Genomic DNA, 20,684 nt, shown 5'->3' on the forward strand with positions numbered 1-20,684 from the left:
CCAAGAGAAACAGTCAGAGGGCAGATGGATGGTCCCAATGATTCAAACAGCTACAAGGTAACCAAGTCAGGGACAGATGGCCGCAGGGCCTTAGGACAGCCACAAGGGCCTCCCACCCAGGCTCTGAATACAAGATCAGTGATCAGCTGGGCCCCACCTGGTGCTGGCACACGGGGGAGGGGGCTGGTAGCCGCAGGGGGTCAGCTGCCCTCACAGTCCTTAAACTGGGGGAAACTGCTGGGATGAGACGTGGGTTTCCCGAAGCAGACGCCTCCTGCGCTGCTTGGTTTTATTCCAGGAAGTGAGGAGGGCCTCCTTCTTAGCTTATAAGGAAAGGACTCGTTATAAGATCGCAGACAATACACACATTCATTGCACCGACATATATCAAGGGGCTGCTGTGGGCTGGGCCCCACCGGGGCAGTGAGGCCGTAGAGAATCTGCTCTCAGCTTGCTCACCAAGCAGCAGGAGAAACAGGCCCACAATTCATAGTGGCAGGAGCCAGAAGGAAGCCCACAGGACGCAAGCTGACGTGGCAGGAGGGTCTCGAGCTAACCCCCACGTGCCCACCTCTCTGACAGTGGTGGGAACAGAGCCTCCCTGGCTTGAGCACCAGCTTGGCCACAGGGTGGGCCTGCCAGCCGGGCTCTGGGCCATCCCCAGGGTTGGAGTCCGTCCCCGCAGGGCATGGGTACCTTGGCACATCTTGGGTCTTGATTTGGGGTTGGGGAAGCCTGGTCACTACTATCCCTGCTCCCTGGGACACAAGAGAGGAAAGCTAGAAGGCCGTTCCCAAGTGCGTGTCCTCCTTCAGGGCCACGGGCAGTGCTGACTAAGGGGAGTATGTGCAGGGGACCTGCTACCCTCCTAGGCTTCCCAGGGCCCCTCCCTACTCGCCCAGAGCCTGCACGGTCCCCTCCGTCTCCCAGGCAGGACCTGATGAGGTGTCCCTTCCCAAGTGTTCCTGCCTCCCTGTAGCTAGGGATGGGGGGCAGTCCACACCGGGGGGGCCGCAACAGGGTTGACATGTGGGTGAATCAACTGAGGAGGGCCTGGCCCTGCAGGTGAACCCCAACAAGTGGGGCAGAACACAGAGGAGGAAAGGGGCAGACAGGGAAGGCTTCCAGGAGGAGGTGAGACCCAGGCTGGGCCCACAGGTAGGTCAGATGAGTAGAATGAGGTGAGGTAGTAGAAGCCTGTGCAGACGAGGACGGAGACCCAAAGACACCTACCGCCCGGGACGACAACAGCAAAGCCATTCCCCGGCCCCTCAGACAGCTGGCCGAGCTGCCCTGCATGCCCTCAGCCCGTGTCTCTCCTCTTCCCCAGGGAGAAGCTGGTGTTGATGGCCAGGCCGGCCCCCCAGGACAGCAAGGAGACAAGGTACAGGGGCTCCCAGTTCTGAGATGAGGGTCGGCTTGGGAGTTCAAGCCGCAGCTCAGGGTGCTCAAGAGTGGTGGCCGTCCCTGCAGCGGGACCCCCAGGGCGCAGAGCTGACGGGCCATGGCTCCTGGTGGCCGTCGCTCCTGCCGGCTGGGGAGAGCCTTCCACTGAGTCAGCTGTCATGCAAACGCTGGCCCAGGGACAGACCCAGAGCCCCTGCTTCTGGTAGCTTCCACACCACTGGAAAAGGTGGGGCTCCGACTCCTCTCCAGCTACTTCCCGTGGGAGGGTCAGGCTGGTGCTGCCCTGGCTTTCGGAGGTGCAGTGGGGGCAGGGAGGTGAGGGGCAGGTTACCTGCAGGTGGCAGTGGCTCGACACTCCCTGAGCAGGCCAGCCATGGGTCCTGAGGAGTTATATTAAAGGGTCTCTTGGGGCGCCTGGGGGCTCAGTGGTTGAGCAACTGCCTTCGGCTCAGGGTGTGATCCTGAGGCCCTGGGATCGAGTCCCGCATCGCGCTCCTTGCAGGAAGCCTGCTTCTCCCTCTGCCTGTGTCTGTCTCTTTCTGTATGTCTCATGAATAAATAAATAAAATCTTTAAAAAAGACAAACAAAACTTTAAGGGTCTCTTGACCCTTTACATTTACTTTCTGTCTTGATTTTTAAAATTTGTCTTTACTGTTAACATTGCCCCAAAACAACTGCACTGTGGTTTGTTTTCATTTATTCCCCCGAGCTCTGTCCTGCTTCCAGCAGGAGCAACCCCCGCCCCGCCCTGTGGGGAGGTCGAGGTCTCCTACTGCCTTATGCAGCCGCATCCCTCCTTCCTTCCTGCGGTTTGGGGCTGTCACACGCAGAGAGGCCCCTGAGGAGCCCGTGGTCCCTCCATGGCAATTATTGAACATTCAGGCGATTGGCAAAAAGCTCCTGAGCTCTTCTTGCTCCTTGCGCTGAATGGAAATAAAGAGAAGCAAAGGGCCTGGTCCCTGTGCCCAAAGAGGAGGCTGCGGTAGGGACTGGGGAGAGGTGGCCAGGCAGACACAGTGGAGTCCCGCACAAGGAACCCAGGACAGAGGAATGTCCTTCAGCGAGAAGCCAGAGGAGCCCAGAGGTGCTGGGAGGCACAGAGGAGGGCAAGCAGGGGGAGATGCTTCCCGAAGGGGAGGTCATGCCCAAGAAGGTCTGCAGCCTCTGGGCCTGAGCTAAGATGAGCCTCGCGGGCCCATCTGGGGACATCAGGCTCTCTCGTACCCAGCTGTGTCCCCGTTTCACTCCAATTTTGTCGTGCAACAGGGGGAGCCCGGAGCAGCTGGAGAACAGGGACCAGCTGGCCCCAAGGTACGTGCGTCTCACCTGGAGTCAGAGCACACAGCGTGAAGTGGCTGGACTCCAGGTCTTAGGGGGAGGAAGGGAAAGAGTCTTCTTCCTGCAGACGTGGCGGCTGTGACGGGACTCAGCCATCACATCTAGTCCAGAGTTGTCTCGTAGAGTCTCTGTGTTGGTTCTAGAACCTCTGGGCATCCCCTCTGGGTGTGGGGAATCCCCGGCCAGGCCCCCATCCCGCAGCTCTAGGTGCACCTGCGTGCGGCTGGGTGCAGCACCCCCTTGCCTACAGCCCCGTCTAGCTGAGAGCGGGCACCTGTTGCCCTCCCGGCCCTACAGGCCCTGGCCCGGAGTTAAGACCGCCCTTGTCTTGCAGGGCACCAAGGGGGAGCCAGGGAAAGGAGAGATGGTGGACTACAACGGGAACATCAATGAGGCCCTCCAGGTGAGCGGGAGCCAGCCCAGAGACGGGAGATTGGGAGGTGCTCTAGGGGGCGCTGCACCACGGCCCTGATGAGGGGCCGCTTCAACACCCCAACTAGTGTCCTTGAGGGCAGGCTATTGGACAGAGCTTCCAGGAGAGCGATCCCCTTGCTCTCTCTCCCTCGACCTCTGCTTCCAGCTTCCAGACAAATGCTGCGCCCCCCACCCCTCTTTTGGCAGCCAGGTGGCCTGGCTCTTGGTCTGGCCGGGCTAGCAGGTTATCCTGGCTCTGGGGAGCTGGGCACCATCACTGGAACATCCTGTCGCCCTGTGGGGTGCTGGCCCATCCAGGGTTCTGGAGCCCCATGTCTTCAATACCCCTTTCGCAGATGGAATCTGTCTTTCTGAAACATGTCTCCCTTTCATGTCAGTTCAGTCATGTTCCAAGTTCGTATGATGCCCACCCTTTACGACAAGGCTACTCCATGCCAGCACTGTTGCCAGTTAAGGCTGGGTCATCTTGTTGGGAGTTGTAGGGGAAGGGTGCCCTGTGTGCTGTAGGGTGCCTCACAGCATACCTAGTCTCTACCCACCAGTTGCCAGTAGCTCCCCAACCCCGGTTATGACAACCAAAACATGTCTCCAGGCATCACCAAATGTCCCCTGGGGGCCAACCCCCACCCCTGGGTTGAGAACCTCCCATTTAAGGAAACTTTGTACCTCCATGAATCCCTTTACACAGTGTGCGATCCTGTCTGCGTGACATGGTCCCTCCGGTTTCTTGTGTGGCTCCGTATCCTCCTATTCCACATTTGTTATTTACAAGGAAGAACATCAGAGCCTTGGAATCTGGGTTCGGGGGGAAGAGGGAAGAACAGGGGAGGGTCCCGGTCAGTGATTAGAGAGAAGAAGAGCTGTTGTGTCCTCTTTGGCCAAGTGAAGGGAAGTTAGCGGTCCATTTCAGGGCTTGCCTGAGTCTGTTGTAGGACAGCCTTGGTGAGCTGTAGGGAGTCCTTAGTCCAGTGACTGTAAGCCTGGGGAGAGGTGGAGGCGGCATGGGGTTGGGAGGCAAGGAGCCCACCAAGAGGACCTACCCCTACTGTGCTCCTAAGGGGGGGCCCAGCTCCCATGTTTCCACGCCTGGGCCAAGGGGACCCTCCAGATGGTTCTTGACTTGTTCTTCAACTGATTGCATGGCATTGGTTTTTAGGAGATCCGAACGCTGGCCTTGATGGTAAGTCTTCCTCCTTCCCTTGGGCATTGGGCTGAGGGCTGGAGGGCTGGGGCTGGGGGCCGGAAGCAGGAGGCTGGGGCTGGGCAAGGACTTGAGGTCCGGCCTCCAGAAGCAGGTGCAGGGCTGCTGAGTTAGGACTGACCCTGAAGTGCCAGGGCAAAGGGTGATCCGAGCCTGAGCAGGGGCTCTCTGGAGCCTCCCCAACCCGGGGTCCTGGCTGTCCCCTGGAGCAGCTCTTCACCCACTCCACTGCAGACTCTTGTCGCAGCGTAAATGCTGGTTCTCCACACAGCTGCAGCAAGAAGATGGAGGTACAGAGGAGGACACTTCTGTGTTTCTCCTTATACTCAACCTTCATCTAATAAAATCCATAACCCTAAAAAATTAGTAACTACTTAACCTGCACTTTTCACCTTTCCTGGAAAGCAGTCTCCTCTTCTGCACTTGGAAAACCAATGAATTCCAAGCCCAGATTTTGCATGTGTACCTACTCCCAGTGACAGGCCTATGGATATTTGTAGTGAATATTTATGATTAAAACCACTACCATGAGGTTTAGCTTCCAGGAAGAGAGCAGAAAGGAGATCTCAAGGTTCTCAAAACTATTGGAAGTTCATTTCACTTAATATTTTTATTTTCATTTTTTAAAAGATTTTATTTAGGGGCACCCGGGTGGCTCAGTGGTTGAGCATCTGCCTTTGGCTCAGGTCATGATCCCAGGGTCCCGGGATCGATTACCACATCAGGCTCCCTATGCACAGCCTGCTTCTCCCTCTGCCTGTGTATCTGCCTCTCTCTCTCTGTGTCTCTCATGAATAAATAAATAAAATATTTAAAAATAAAAGTACAAAATAAAGAGGTTATTTATTCATTTGAGAGAGAGAGAGAGAGAGAGCAAGAGCAGGGGGGAGAGGCAGAGGGAGAGGGAGAAGCAGACTCCCCGCTGAGCAGGGAGCCTTACCCAGAGCTCCATCCCAGGACCCTGGGATCATGACCCGAGCCGAAGGCAGACCCTTAACCCACTGAACCACCCAGGTGCCCCTCATTTCACTTAATATTTTTAGTGGCCATGTGCCACAGAACACTCAGGAGGTACAAACCCAGACTCAAATGCCGGTCACATCATGCCCCAACCCCAGAGGCTGATATTAACATCACATGATTCTGGAATCAATGAACTTCATTGGGGGTCATTAAAATATATTATTTGAAATAGCTATGTGAAGCAAAACTTTGATGGAATTTTCTTTCTTTTAAAATCAACCTCCAAATTAATTAATTAATTAATTAGAAATCAACCTCCAGGTATAATTTACATACAGTAAAATGTACATACTTTAGCTGCTGTAAGTAAAACCTACTTTGATGAGCTTAGACAAATGTATATACCCATGTATCCACGACCCCGGGCACTCCAGAAAGTTCCCATATGTGCATCAGGAGTCCATCCCACCCCTATCCTCGGCCCCTGGACACCACTGATCTTTCTGTCCTGGTGGATTAGATCTGCATTTTCTGGAGTGTCCTCTGAGTGGAATCATGCAGTGTAGTCATCTGTGTCTGGCCTCTTTTGCTCAGCATAGAATATCTGGGTTCCATCCGTGGCAGGTCATGCACGTGTGCTTGGTTCATTTTTGTACTGCTGAGTAATATTCCATATAGCCAACCTGCACCTGTTTTGGTTTTTTCTTTTACATTTTTTAAATTTAAATTCAATTTGCCAGCATATAGTATAACACCCAGTGCTCATCCCATCAAGTCAACCTGCACCCGTTGATGGATATTTGCATTGTTTCCCGGAGGCATTTTTAAGTCCCTGTCAGGGAAGGTGAGATTTATCTTCTTGGAGCCCAGGGGTGCTCAGAGGGAGGTGGAGGGAGAGGCTGGTAGGCATGGCTCCAGGAGCCCCCCTGCCCCCTGCACTCTAACCCAGACACCTCAGTGCTTCTCCGCTTTACATTGTGGGGACCCCGTGCTATTTCCTTTGTAAAAAAAAAAAAATGTTTCTGCCACTGATGAGATGTTCGAAAATTATCAACTTCCATAAAGCAGCCTCCACTTACACCCCTCTGGCAATAGGCCGCCCCTCCTTGGTTGGAAAATTCTTCCACAGGACTTTTTTTTTTATTATTTTGTAGGGGCCCCCTGGTCTTCCCGGGCAAATCGGCCCACCCGGAGTCCCAGGGATCCCAGGCCAGAAGGTAACACTTGTCTTGACAAGGATGCAGACCCTGCAGAGGCACTGCGTGTGTCCCCAAGTGCGGGCGCCAGCGGGTGACCCTCCCATTGTCCCTGCAGAGCCATCACTGCCACCTGGCCTCTGATTTCTCCTCCTGCTCTGTCCTGCCCGTGTCCCAGCCGCCCCCACTCCTGCTGCCTCAGCTTTGCCATTTTTCCCTCTGCTGTCTGACTTGGGCTCCTGTCACTCACAGGCTCTTCTGAGGTGGTGGAGCTTGGGTCTAGACAAGCCGGTGCTTGTGGAGACCCCAAGCCGCCCATCAGGGAACATAGCACTTGAGCTCTTCCCTCTGGCTTCCTGTCCCTGCTCCCCTTTACACTCTGACCCACCCCAGGGATTTTCTCAGAAGGTCCTGCATGTTTGCACCTTTGTCCTCTGCTCACGAGGGCCCCTGCCCTGAAGTTCCTTTCCCCCTTCCCTACTTTTCCAAGTCCTGATATTTCAAGCCCAAGTCAAAGGCCACCTCTTCCATGAAGCCTCCGCTGATCTACCAGGCAGGACTCACTGCCCTTTCGTCTCTGCTACTCTCATAGCATCATCTTGCCTTGATGGTGTGGCTCGCTGTTTACTGGCCTCAAAGACAGAGGACAGGCCTCCTTTATCTCCCGCCCTGACCTCAAGAAGGGGATTGGGTTGATGCTACGATGCAGGAAGCTCCCTGTGGGGCAGGCAGGACAGGAGGGCAGGGGCGTGGAGGTGGACTGGGAGGCAACACCCTTCACCTGGCATACCCAGAGTCCTCAGAGCCAGCGTGTGGACTGGGAAATGTGGACTGGGAAACCAGGAGGCCCCTACTCGGATCCAGCTGCCCGCTGCACTGACCACAGGCCTTGGGCACACAGCTCTGCCTTGGGGTGCTCACCTGAAATGGAGCCAGTGCAACTACACAGCTCCTGGGTGACCCTGGCATGTAGAAAGTGTGCCAGGAGGGACAGTTATTCTTCTCTGCTCTGAGACTGACCTTCGGTCCTTCTGGCCACAGGGCGAGATCGGACTCCCAGGCCCTCCAGGACACGATGGGGAAAAGGTAAGAACAGATGCTCCCCCGAGACGAGCCTCCGAAGGTGGACCTTGACCTGGGCTGACCGGGGATGATGGGGGGAGTGGGGGCAGAAGGTTCTGGAAGAGGCCTAGATGTGAGCCTTGTGGGGAAAGGAGTGCGGAAGTGTGGGGGCAAACCCTGCAGAAGCCTGAGCCCCACCCACACTGCTGGCCCCAAAGGAGCCAGGAAGACCCGACTGGGATGGGCTGGGGGGGCTTCTCCGATTCCGAGGGAGGTGCACAGGCTCTTCACCCGGGCCAGGTGAGCACAGAAGAGCCATGTCCTTTGGACCTCCCATTCTTTCATGCTCTCTCTCTCTTTCCTCCATTGGTGTATACAGTAAGTGTTGCTAATGTTTTCTAAAGGGACCTCGAGGCAAACCAGGAGACATGGGCCCCCCCGGCCCCCAAGGCCCCCCAGGAAAGTCTGGACCGGCAGGAATGAAGGGAGAAGACGGACACACAGGGAGCCCAGGAGAGAAGGGGGAGAAAGGGGAGACGGGACAGGCAGGCGCACCGGTGAGTGCCAGGGTGGGCTGTCCAGGACTCCACCCTAGGGTGCATGCACGCTTGCGCGGGGGCACCCCCAGCATGGCTTCTGCGGGGTGCTTGCTGCAGCTTGAGCTAGAAGCCTGGAGCCTGGAGCTGGGGGCAGGAGACTCACCCGGGTTTCCCTCAAGCCCCTTGCTTTATGGAGGCCAATTGCCCTCCTCAAGAGAACTGGGCCTGCTCTGTCATCTCCTGTGTCCTTCGGAAAGTCACTGGGCCTTGCAGGACCTCTGTTTTCTCATCTCTAAGATGTGGGTGGTAATGCCCTCCCTGGATACTTCACTGGCTTGTTGGGAAGGAGATGAGGTCATAGGTGTAAAACTGCCTCTTTAGAAAGTATGCAAAAGCCCTACACCCAGGAGAGGCTGCATGTACAAAAAAAGGCGGGGAGACCTTACCCAGTCCAACAAGGCTGCTGACTTGACCTGGGAGTCTTCTCTGGACTTCAGTGGCATGTCATCTGTGAAATGGGCACCATCCTAGACACCCGCCCTTGGACGAAGGGAGCCACGCGTGCATGCCACAGTTGGTCACAGATGCTCAAATGATGACCTCGCTCTTGACTAACAGAGATCTTTGTCGATCTGTAGGGTCTAGACGGCCCAACTGGGGAGAAAGGAGAACCAGGTGGCCAAGGGAGACCCGGAGCAACAGGATTGCCCGGCCCTATCGGGCTCCCGGGATTTACAGTAAGGCGAGAGGGCGGGGTATCAAGGTTGTCAGCAGGCCCCTGTGAATGAGGGCACACAAGCAAGGGTGCCCTCACGGTGGTCACCAGCCTAGCGGATGCCTGGCACTGCAACGAGGCTGCACTAACCCCCCCGGCATGCCTGACCTCTTGGGGGGAGGGTCCTCTTGATGAACAGCCAGTCTGTGAGGAGCACTGGAGTGTGAATCTTGGCCTCAGAATCCTCCTCTTAGAATAATAAAGAACCTCAGAGTCAACCAGTCCCACCTCTGACCCAGTGCAGGAGTCCCTCAGGAGCCACTAACGGGGGCTGCCCCATGCAGCCCGGACAGACTGGCAGCTCCCGGCCTCCTGATGTGTCCCCTCCAAGGAGGAGCAGCTCCAGGCTGGAGGACGTGCTCCTGGATGTGTTGTGGAAGCTTCCTCGTCCACCTCCCACCGCTGGCCCTCGCCCTGTTCCCAGAGCCATAGTCATTTCTGTAGCTACATAACAAATGGCAAATTCAGCAGCTTAAAATGATGTGCACATGTGATCTCACCATTTCTGAGGGTCGGGGGTCCAGGCTCAGTCGGCATCACGGGGTCCTCTGCCCGGGGGCTCGTGAGGCTGCAGGCAGGCTGTTGACTCACCTGGATCGTCTTCCAAACTCACTGCTGTTGGCGTGACTTAGTGCCTGGCCATAGCAGGACGGCGTCCCTCGGCTCCTAGGGGCTGCCCACGGTTCCTTGCCAAAGGGCTCTTCCCCAAGTCAGGCAGGTCACATGCTTGTCCAAAGCCAAGGCCGGCAGGAGCCTCTGAGTGCCTGCTGCCAACACAGGGCCGTGTGTGTGTGTGTGTGTGTGTGTGTGTGTGTGTGTGTGTGTGTTACGTAACCTTAACACATGCATGTTGTAATTTGTAATATAAGCTTGTAACAATCACAAGAGTGACCTCCCATCACCTCTGCCATGTGCCATATTCTACTGGGTAGAAACAGGTCACAGGTCGCCCTAGGGTCTGTGCAGCGTGGGCTCCATACACAATATCAGCCTCTCCTCCCACAGGCTGGGCCCACAGGTTCCTAAATACTGACCTTGGGTCCCTTGTCCAGTCTTCATACTGCAGGCTGACTGCCCCCTCAGCCTCCCAGGTGGTCCCTGACCACACCTCGGCCCAGTGGAGTCCCTGTCTGGTCTGCCACAGCTGTGAGGGGGTCCCTGTGCCCAGCCTTCCCTGAGCGCCGGCATCCACAGCCTGGTGTTTTGTGCCCACAGGGAGAGAAAGGAGAGCCCGGGGAGAAGGGTGAGCCAGGACTGGAGGTAGGTGCCCGTTCGGCCTTCTGTGTCATGGGGGAGGGAGTTGACAGGGACCTCATCAGCCCACAGTCCCTCGGGACATGCAGCACTTCTGTGTTCTAGAAGGAAACTCATGGTTGCCTGATGTGGGGAGCGAGCAAGAAGCTGAGCACAGTAGCTCGGCCTCAGAGCCCCAGTTCACGGTCTCCCCACTGGTGTTCACAGAGCACCCACCACGTTTCGTTCCCGGTGCTAGAAGGAAAATAAACAGAAGCACCTCTGTGCAGCGAACAGCCCCCAGCAGCGAGCACCAGAGTAGTTAGCGGCTCGAGAAGCTGGGTGGGCATCCTAGAAGATGGGCCCTTTGAGCAGGATCTGGAAGCCTTTGTAGGAGTTTGCCTAGAAGCTCCAGAAGTAGGCTTTCCAGAGAGACACATTATACCCTGGAGGTGCGGTGGTGAAGAGAAGAGGAGAGACGCTGGGGAGAGAGGTACTCGGGACGGAGGCCAGGTTCTCATAAGGTCAGAGGGCATCGGGGTATGTGTCGGCTCAGGGAAAGAGCCAAGAAAGCAAAAGAGCTCAGCAGCATGTGAGGGAGAGGATGTCTGGTGGGAGGGCCTGTGCCACCCAGACAGAGCCAAGGGAGGGCCCGCCAAGCCTTCTCAGCCCCCCAGAGAGGTCTCCAGGCCCCTGTCGCCTTCGGTGCCACCAGGGCCCATCCGCTCTGGGGGAAGTGATGAGACGGCATGTATGTTCCTGAGTTAGAGACGGGTGGCCTCCTGATGAAATGCTCCAAGATTCAGGAAAACCACTACACACAGCAATGTTCCCTCCAGAAGTATTTAAAGTAAAAATTGGAAACAGCCTACGTTTCTAACAAGAAGGAAATGATTCAATAACTTATGGTAATAATACTAATGGTATAATAGTCCCCATGTTTGGGAGCGTTCCTTGTGCCAAGCGCCGCTCCGAGCCCTGGCCCGGGAGGAACTCATTTCATGCCGCTCAGTCGACACGGAAAGGAGGCTTGTGGGGAACATACAAAAAAAAATTAGAAAACCGGTTTCGGGTTAAATGAAAAACAGCAGAGAAACAAATTATATATATATAATCATCATTAAGTATGGACATACATTCAAGTACATTTTATGCGTCCAAAAAGAGTGGAAGGAAACAAAGCAAAATATTAGGAGTAATCACATACTTATTCTTTTCATTCTTTCAGCTCCCTTTAATTTATAAAAATTTTTAATGGGTCTGTTATTTAATTTTTTTATTTCCAAAATTATCATACAGTAAAATTGACTTTTTTGGGGGGGAGTGTGTATAGTTCTGTGGATTTTATTTAATACATTCATAGGTTTGCGTAGCTACCACCACAATTAGGATTCATGAATCACTTATTTATAATAAGAGGGGAGAAAGTAGTAAACTTAAAAAAAAAAAAAAAAGAATATAGAGTTTCCAAGAGATGGAGCTGAGGAGTCCACGGATTCTAGAGGTACCGGGTCAACCTGGTGCAGGGGCTCCTCTTTGTTGGCCTTGCAGAGGGGTCGCCATCCTGGCCACATTCCGTGGGATTCTAACCTGGGAAGGCGAGAAGAGCCCCAAAGTTGAGATGGGGTGACCAGCTCAGGCATCCCTCCTGCCTCTTGGGTGGCTGAGTGTAAGCAGATGGATGCCCACCCTCACCAGAAACAGAATCTGCAATGAACACCGTCCTCCAGAAAGGGGAAGACCCCCTGAGTCCCTCTGCCTTCCCCGTCCTGCGTGAATCTGTTCCACTTCACTCTGCCTTTAAGGGAAGCAGAGACCAAGCAGTCTTGTCACAAACCTGAGGGGACTTGAGGGATAGTCTTCAAAAGCTGCCCAGCCTCCCCGCCTCTTCCACATAGCCAATCTCTGCTCCTGTGAGCCAAAGGTCTCAAGTTCAAACGCCTCCAAGGGCCAGGCCTGTAACAAATGAACACAAAGTTCCAGGTCAAAGACGATAGGGAGTGGTGGGGACTGGGGTAATCTGAAGATCTCGTGTCCCACCTGGAGGGGAAAGCTTTTATTCAGCTCCAGGCAATTACTGCCATGCATGAACAAGAGCCTCGGGCTGCCAGGTTTTTCTTCTTTCTTTTTTTTTTTTTTTTTTTTCCAAGAAAATCTGGAAGTCTGGACATTTTGACAGCATTTCCTGGCAATGTTTGGGGTTTCTTTTTCTTTCAACATTGTGTGGAGTAATGAGTTGCTATGAGTTTCTGCCCTATTCTCAGCCTCCTTTCGGGAGACCACATGCTGGGCAGTTCTGTCCCCCTCTGGCTTTGCTGTCCCCACCTGGACCCGGGGCCATGTCAGAAGGGGAGCCCTCTTGGAGTGTACCAGCGGGTAGGCTAATCATCTCCCTTTGGATTCTAGGTTCCTGGGCCTCCAGGGCCAGAGGGGCCCCCCGGACCCCAGGTAAGTTTGGAGGGCTTGTCAGCATTTCAGTCCACTGTGACTGGGTCCCTAACATCCCCTGCCCCTGGTGGTCACTGGGGTTGATCTCAGCGCAGGTCACTGTCACCTCCTCCTCCCAGGGTGGGATCTCTTACGCACAAACCCCTCCCTACTCCTTTTCCCTCCCGTGTGAAACAGGCACCATCTCAGTGACACCAAGGAGCCTGGGCATTGCCAGCTTTCATGGAAACAGTTGACTGGCACAGCAGCCCTGGGGTCTGGTCCCATTGCCCTGCAGGAGTCCCTCTGCCACTAAGCTTTGTCCTTTGCCATCAGATGTCTGCTCTCCCCCTTCCTCCTTCCTACTCATCAGCTAGCCAAAAGATCTGGATTAAGATGGAAAGTGCTTTAAAACCAGCCCCAGTGGATTGGCCTTTCCAGGTTACAGGCAATAAGATGAAACCTTTATAGGGCTCCCATGCATGCTGCTAAACCAATAGGTGCTGGTCCTTCCTCTGTGGGATTCCCAGAACTCATGGCACTGTGTCAACTATTGTCTTTGGCAGAACAGGAGTTAATAATGATGGTAGCCAGCATTTACCAAGACTTATCACGTATCAGACACTGCTCCAAGAACTTTGCATATAGTAATTTAATCAACTTTTGCTGTGTTCCTTCTGAAGCTTCCCTTCCTGAGACTCTAGGTCAGCCGTGGGGGTCACAGAGAGACTCTCTGTCAGTCCCTGGCTGGGGAGGCCTGGCTCAGACCCCACCCCAGGGAGCCCCCAGCACAAACACTCTTAGCACTCCCTCCACCTTCCCTGGGCAGGGACCCCAGGCCCTTGCTCTTTTGTGGTCCAACCTGCAGACAAGGTGTTTTTGACTTAACTAGAAATGCAGTTCTGAGGTGCTGTGTTTTGATTCCAAATGCAGGGGCTCCAAGGTGTTCCTGGACCAAAGGTAAGAAGAGGTCCTGGGACAGGTGCTGGGGTGGGGGGAAGGGCGGTGTCAATGAGGACCAAAAAGAAAGTCCTTCAGAGACAGGTACTCCAGGCCCCTTCCCTACATGGAATCATGTGACACGCTGGCCACTGGTTACACCCAGGAGATAATGAAGCCCTGCAGTGCTCTTAACACCCATCACTGATACTGGGCAGGCTTCAGATTTAGAATTTCCCCCATCCATTAATCCACCCTATGAGTAACAGGTTGGATTCTTAGCAAATGATGAAATCCTTTTCCAAGTACCCTGCCCCAGTCCTCTCACTCACCCTGAAGTATAAGATGGGACACAGAGAGGATGTAGTGTGGGCCCCCTCCCCAGGTCCAAGCCCTCTGGTCTCTGGCAGGAGGGGGGGGATGTCTCCCAATCTCCCCCTTCAAAACCATTTCAACTGGGTAAGAAGGGCTGAGGGCTGATGGCATATAGGCCTGTACCTCCCGCTCCAGTATTCTTCAGGGGACTGTTGGGCACTTTTTGTCCCAATTAGCTCGGGACCCCCCCTGCTGGCATTTCAGGCACCTGCCAGCCAGTCTCTGCAGGCCCGTTTTCCAGCTCTGCAAATGCCTGAGCCTGACCTGGAACCGCCCTGTGGGTTTGTCTCCGCTCCACCCATCCCCTTTTCCTCTGGGGACCTCACAGTAACTATGGCGATACTGAGAACTCTAACAGAGGAAGAAACTGGCTAGGAATTCCAGGATTTGTGGACCAGCCTGCCATCCATGGGCCAGCCACCTCCCCCCACCCCTCCTTCATCCTCTACCTGCCCCTGTCTCCCCAACCCATCCTCAACTCCAGGACCCCAGAACGCAAGAACAAGTGGTCTGAGACATGCCTTTCTGTGATCTTCCCCCTCCCTTTCCTTCAGGGGGAAGCAGGACTTGATGGAGCAAAAGGAGAGAAGGGTGCCCAGGGAGAGAAAGGAGATCGGGGGCCACTGGGATTACCCGTAAGTATCTCAGAGCCAGCAAACCTCGGAGGAGCCCAGCTGGGTGGTCACGAGGAGGCTAGGGTAGGGTGCAGGACCCTGGGAGAAGGCTGCTGCCAAACTGGAGATTCTAAAGTTCTGAGCATTCCAGAACTCCGTGCAGTTTGCCTTCCCACCTGGGCAAGAACATAGGCTCTAATTCCCTTACCAAGGGCTTCCTCTGGGCCAAGTCCTGGCCTGGGTGTGGGGAGGATGCAGAGCTAAATCTAAATCAGACAGGGCCCCCTGCAAGGAGCACCCAGCTGGAGAGCCACACGTGGCTGAGAACAGCCTTAGGCCCTACATGTGCCTGATTCAGAGGCAGTAAAATCTGCCCTTATGGGAGCCAACCTTGGAAGACCTGGGAGCAATGAGAGGGTCAAATGTTCTCCATCTCCCTCCTATTTTCCCACTGAGACCCAGCAGAGCCCCTGATCTCTGCTCCTAAGCACTGGCCACAGCAGAAAAGCTTGCATAAAGGCAGGTTCTCTGGTCCCAGCAGGCTAAGGCCACTCAGATCTCTCATCTCAGCCAGCCCTGAGATCAGACCCCAGGTCAGGGCGAGGGCCTGCTCAGGAGGCATCTACATTTCCAGATGTGGGGCCTGGCCTGGGCGAATCTTTTGCCCCAAGCTCCAGTGGGCTCACGGCCTCATCACTGCCTCGCCTGTGTCCAGGTGAGTGCCCTCTAACACCACCCTGGAGCCCTGGGCTTCATCCTCCTTCACACCCCGGTGGGGCTGGCACTCTGTGGTTTGGCATTCGAGAGCTGGAAGGGACATTAGTGATCCATCTACTCATTTTACTGATGGGCCCAGAGAAGAAAGAGTCACTTGAGGTCACACATGAAGTCAGTGGTTAGGCCATGCCAGAGGCCGCTCCTTCGCTAAGACCACAGCCTTGCAAAGGGGCTCATTCCAGCCATGAGGGCTTCCTCTGTCCTGGGCGCAAGGCCAGTTCCCACCCTGGGAAGCCATAAAGAGCAGGAGAACAAAGAGAAGCCCAATTACCCCAGCTTGGCAGAGCTTGAAGGTCTGGTTAATATAATCACAGCAACCAAACAGCAAGAGCAAAAGGTATGATTACACCCTCATTAGTGCATCAAATGTAGGACATTTAAGGAGCTGATGTGCCTTACAGACTATAGAAAACTGATGACTTTAGCAGACATTTTCCCGTGTCTCAAGCTGTGTCCAGCATGTTTAAGTCCTCCTTACTAGAAAAGGGCCTTCCTGCCCCGACTCAACCACGAGTCTCTCCTTGTCCGCCTTCATGGCCCCAGTGCCCTAGAGAACACCAGAGAATTTAGTCAGGGGGTCGAGATGCAAATGGCACAGAGACCAACCAGGTTATATAAAACAAAGAAAGTGCCAGAGGAAAGACCAAGTGCCCGGTCTATCTTTAACGTGTCAACATTCAAGTAGGGACATGGGTACAGAGAAATTCTTTTGCTAGCTTAAGAAAACCACACAGCAAGCATATCTATCAATGGCAATGAACGAGGACCTGAGAGACAAGAGAGAGTAGTGAGGACTATGGCACACTGGAGATCATGTGTCCCTTCTTGAGGAAAGCAGTCCCTCTCCCTCTCGGCAGACGGTTGTCTCAGAGGAATGAAGGCCCAGTATTTCTGGATAGTCTCATTTTTCCAAGGAAGCTGGACAATCTGGAAATTTATGCAATATCTCCCCATTTTCTAATGTTAGATCAAAATTACTTGCAACCCGTAGACCATGCAAGATACGTCAGTGGCCCACATATGGCCTGGAAACTGCCAGTCTGTGCCCTCTGCTCCAGATCCCTCAAGATAACTCGCCATTGTTACTGCATAGACAAAGGTTGTGGATATTTAGTTAAAGTTCTGATTTTCAGCTTCACCCCAATACTTTATGTCATATAGTAACAGCCTGTTTTTCCAGGCTATACTATGGAGTCCCTCCTGTTTGCCCTATGGGAGCAGTTCTCAGTGCTGACTGCACATTGGAGTTGCCTGGAGCTTTTCAAACATGCCATTACCCTGGCCTCACTCATGGAGACTCTGGTTGAATTGGGGTGGGGTAGGGCCCAAGCATCTCTATTATTTTACGTGTCCCCCAGGAAATTCTGATGTCGCCGTGGGGTTGAGAACCACAGCTCTCTAGGCCATGAGTCAAGATCATCCCAGAACTTTGTGATCCTAAAACGGAGAAGGAAGGCCCTGTAGGATCCTACTACCCATTACTTTATTCCCTACCCTTCCTTGCTCGGGGGCATTCCCCCACCTTTAAAATCCTGAGGCCTAGGCTCATTTCTGAGGCTCAGCTGGAAGCAGTTCTTAAGAACTCAATCCTTACTGGGCTAGAGTGTCTCCACTGCCTTCCCTCTGGTTTGATACATTGGAATCACTAGATAAATTTCCCTCTGGTTCCCCTAGGTGGGCCCTGGGGGCAGCTTCCCAGCCCAGCATTAGAGCAAGAGCACCTATCCCCACCTCATATATCACTGGACCCTGCATAGCAAGTGGGTCTTAATAGCATCCTACCTGCCAGCCAGTTTATTCCAGAGCATACACGGCCTTAGACCTCTGTCCCCATCAGCAGCCCCCAAAGCCTTTTTCTATAAAAGGGCCCTTGTCTGGGAGAACAGGAATGAATTGAGTTTGTGCTGAGCTTTGCAAACCACACAGTGCCAGAGAAAGGTCAGGCATCGTGAGTACGAACACCCGAGGGCCTATCCCCACCACCGCCACCACCACCCCGCTGGAGCAGAAGCGGGCCAGCATCTATCCACGTTCCCAGGCCAGGTCCCGTACCCCAGTACCGAGGTTCTCCGGCCTGGCCAGGTCTCAACGGTTGTGCCAGAGAGGCTGGGAAGACAACCCACCTTCCACGGAGGCTAGTCCCTCGGCAGTGAGACTGGTCCTGGGAAGGATGCACCCCCTCTGGTTCCAGACACCTTTCCGTGACCTCTCTTTCGTGTGTCCCGGAGCGCTGCGACCCCCTGGGAGAAGGATTCCTGAGAGGGGCTACCAGGAGGGAGGGGGCGGGGCACAGAGGATCAGAAGGGCCGTCTGCACTGCTCTCCACCGGCCTGCTCGCCGCTGGCCACACTGCACTCAGTGTCCGTTTTTGTTGGTTTCCGTGTGAATACCATCACCTGTCCTCCCAAGCTTATTTCTCCCGTTTTGTTTGATGACCAGCATTTGTGTCTGTCCGGAGCCACTGCTTCACTCACCTCTTCCCTCCCCGGTCCCTTTCTCTCCCTCCCGTTCCTCCCCTTCCCTTCTCTTGGTCAAACTGTTCCCTTCGTCCAGGGAGCTTCAGGTTTGGACGGCAGGCCTGGGCCACCGGTGAGTGTCACATCTCTGTTACCCTTCAGCGCCCCCCCTCCATCCCCCACCCCCCGGCCTGTGACCCTTCTCGTCTGTCCTTGTCCTGCTGTGGCCTCGTTTTCCCAGTGAGTCATGCCTCATCCCAGCACCAGCACCAGAAAGGTACCGTCTATGCTCAGGTCAGAAGTGCTCATCCAGGCCTCTTGGCCAAAGATGGATGGCCTTCATCTGAATTCCCCTGGCCATCGTATGAACCAAGGGGCCTCAAATCTGAATCTCCTGACCGCTGGCCATGGGGTGGAAGGCTGCTCCAGCAGCACAGACTCTGTTCCCAACAGAAGGTGGAGTGGGGCCCGGGAGTTCAACCCCAGGGGTTGGGCCCATGACTCATGCCCACCAAACACGACAGTGTCTGTATGTGCCCGTCATGCTGTGTTGTCTTCATGCTGTGAGCTCTGTCCATCTCCTGTCTGCCCACAAGGGCTTCCTAGTCCTGTGTAGCCCCCTCTGGTGTGTATGGGGGTGAGAGCGGGTGTAGCATCTAGGATCACACGGGACAGGCCCAGCTCAGGGTTCTGTGGGCATGTTACAGCCACCTCCTGTGGTGCCATGGCCGCCCTGCCACTCAACAGGAGTTCATACAGAACAAAGGAGGAAGGGTCCCCTCTTCCTCCATTCTTTCTGATTCCAGAAAACAGGCATCACCTACTCATGACTAGAAGGCATCTGGCTCTTCTTGTGACAAACAACTAAAGCATCAGAAAGAGAGTGTCTCCTCTCCTCTCCACCTTCCAGGCCCCTCCCAGAGTGCCCCATGAGGTCTTTAGAGAAGTGGCATTCCCACTGGGTCTAAGGATCACTGACCATCAGGGGCCAGGAGGCTGAACTCCCCTGCCCACGAGCCATAACCAGAGCTGTGTATGTGCCCAGACCCTTGCAGCCAGGGAGTCCCAGCTCGGCCCTTGCAGGATGTTTTTGAGGCTACAGATGCATGATCTGCCTAGAAGACCAGGTTCTACTGAACTGGCTGGAATGACATTCGGTGGGGAAGATAAATTTGCAGGGTTTCATTTGTGGAAGGGAGGTCGTGCCCTTGGGGTACGGGGAGATGTCAAAGCACAAGGCCAGCAGGCCTTCCCTGGGCCCTGGGGGTGGACCTCACCACTGAAGCCAGCGGGAGCCTAGAGCTTTCAGAGTGGGAAGACCAAGAGCAACCCCACTCAGAGTCTCACTCTATTGCAGGTGCCCTCCTAAAGCAGAGGAGAGGACGTGGCTCCCCCAAGACCCCATCCTTTCCCGAGTGCCCCCCACCAACTTGCGTGTGTGGAGGCCACACCATAGATCTCCCATTCGGAGACTAGACCTCTTTTCTGGGAATTATTATGGCTTTGCTCCTCCTCAACCCCTCCCTTAGCACCCTCCCCACACCTAGTGTGCCTTCCCCAGGTGGCCAGTCAGGGCGAGGGGGATGACCTGTGGCTGGAATCAGAGAAACCAAAACTATCTTCTCCACTACATGCTCCATTCTTACTGGACAGAGGGGAGCAGTGCAAATTCATAGAATTTGCCCCCCTTAGGACCTCAGCTTTTATTTTTCTCATTGAATCAATATCACATCCTTAAAGGGAAAGTTTTACAGGAAGAATAACCCTGCCCTGCCAATACTAACTTTTGTTGGTGCCAAATATGTGATGTGCGTTCATCCATTTTAACCAGGCAGCGGCCTCGAAAGCACTCATGTCATCATCCCCATTTTACAGGGGGGGAAATGAACCCTCAGAGAGCCAAGAAGCTTCTCCAATATCTCAGTGTTGATTGGCCTTCAAGGCTTGACTTGAAGCTGGCCAGTGACTCTGGAGTTCTCAGCCATGGCCTTGATCAAGCCTCTTTCATTTTTGACAGGCTCTTGTCACACATGCCCATAGTCTTCCCTCGTAGCTGCAAAGGGGGCATGGAGGATGTCTTATTGCTTTTTTTCCCTTGTAAAGTAAATCAGCACTTCCCCACTTGCTCGTGCCCCAGAGCAGCACCAGGGACTGCCCATGACCCAGCCCCACATCCCCAGGTCCTCGTCTGTGCAGAAAATGTAGCCACTGAAGCAGAGCAGTGGAAGCTCTGAAACATAGACACTATCTAGTCCAGGGGGAAATCGGGAACCTGGGGAAGGTGTTTATGGTGTCATAGCAAGCCTGGGCTCTGGCCCCAAGGCTCCAGCTACCCTGACTCCCCCAGAGCCCTGAGTCAGGAGCCAGTAGGACACAGGAGCCTCCAGGCCAGTGCCAGCAGACCCCCAAAGCTCAGTCGGCCACTGTCCAGGCCAGCCTGCCCCATAGGGCCGGGGAGTGGGACTGGAGGCTGAAGGGACCGCAGTGGGGTGGGGGGTGGGACCACAGGGGGAGCGGCGGCTGGCTGACCCCCTGTGCCTGCCTCTGTGTGTGTGCATCTGCATCGGTCTCTGTGGCATGAAGGCCCCCCTCTCCCCGCTGCATGTGAAGCTGCAACAGCAAACAGGTGCCAGCCCCTGCCCCCACCCCGGGATGGCATCCACCCCTCCCAAGCGCTTCAGGGAGCCAACGAAGCAGCAGTTCTCCTACCGTTTTCAGCCTTGGCAAGCTTGGTTGTGAAGCAAAAGGGTTTCCCTCCTCAAATCTGGCTCTGAGGCAGGGGGAGGCCTCTCCGCCCGAGGCCCCCACCCCAAACAGGAACTCACCCCAGTCCAATGACTGCCCTGAACGAGCCTGGCCTCGCCAACCCTGAAAATGGGCCTCTGGACCTTGCTCATCTGCAGCGCCGGGCGGGGCTCCGGGGCTCCCCACCCCAGTTCCGGCAGC

At 54.8% G+C, this 20,684-nt stretch overlaps 1 protein-coding gene and 1 long non-coding RNA gene across 8 annotated transcripts in view; one reads left to right on the forward strand and one right to left on the reverse strand.

Annotated features, from left to right (window-relative positions):
- The window catches only part of COL13A1 (collagen type XIII alpha 1 chain), an 80,595-nt gene that overhangs the window by 46,969 nt on the left and 12,942 nt on the right, over window positions 1–20,684 (forward strand). For 5 of the 7 annotated variants that reach the window (XM_077894809.1, XM_077894812.1, XM_077894816.1 and 2 more), the window contains 13 exons: window positions 1,331–1,384; window positions 2,675–2,719; window positions 3,081–3,149; window positions 4,338–4,361; window positions 6,500–6,562; window positions 7,583–7,627; window positions 8,008–8,160; window positions 8,781–8,879; window positions 10,133–10,177; window positions 12,557–12,598; window positions 13,511–13,537; window positions 14,446–14,526; window positions 17,836–17,871. In XM_077894809.1, coding sequence (XP_077750935.1) covers window positions 1,331–1,384; window positions 2,675–2,719; window positions 3,081–3,149; window positions 4,338–4,361; window positions 6,500–6,562; window positions 7,583–7,627; window positions 8,008–8,160; window positions 8,781–8,879; window positions 10,133–10,177; window positions 12,557–12,598; window positions 13,511–13,537; window positions 14,446–14,526; window positions 17,836–17,871 — 783 coding nt within the window. The remainder of the gene's footprint in view (window positions 1–1,330; window positions 1,385–2,674; window positions 2,720–3,080; window positions 3,150–4,337; window positions 4,362–6,499; window positions 6,563–7,582; window positions 7,628–8,007; window positions 8,161–8,780; window positions 8,880–10,132; window positions 10,178–12,556; window positions 12,599–13,510; window positions 13,538–14,445; window positions 14,527–17,835; window positions 17,872–20,684) is intronic. The other 2 variants (XM_077894814.1, XM_077894817.1) reach the window with 2 other exon arrangements.
- On the reverse strand, window positions 11,245–20,669 carry LOC144312301 (uncharacterized). Its single transcript, XR_013377788.1, has 3 exons — window positions 20,448–20,669; window positions 11,988–12,106; window positions 11,245–11,740 (listed from the first exon to the last, which is right to left on the reverse strand). It is a non-coding gene; the product is annotated as an uncharacterized LOC144312301 (long non-coding RNA).

This window comes from Canis aureus, chromosome 4 (genome assembly GCF_053574225.1).
Source record: "Canis aureus isolate CA01 chromosome 4, VMU_Caureus_v.1.0, whole genome shotgun sequence".
NCBI lineage: Eukaryota > Metazoa > Chordata > Mammalia > Carnivora > Canidae > Canis > Canis aureus.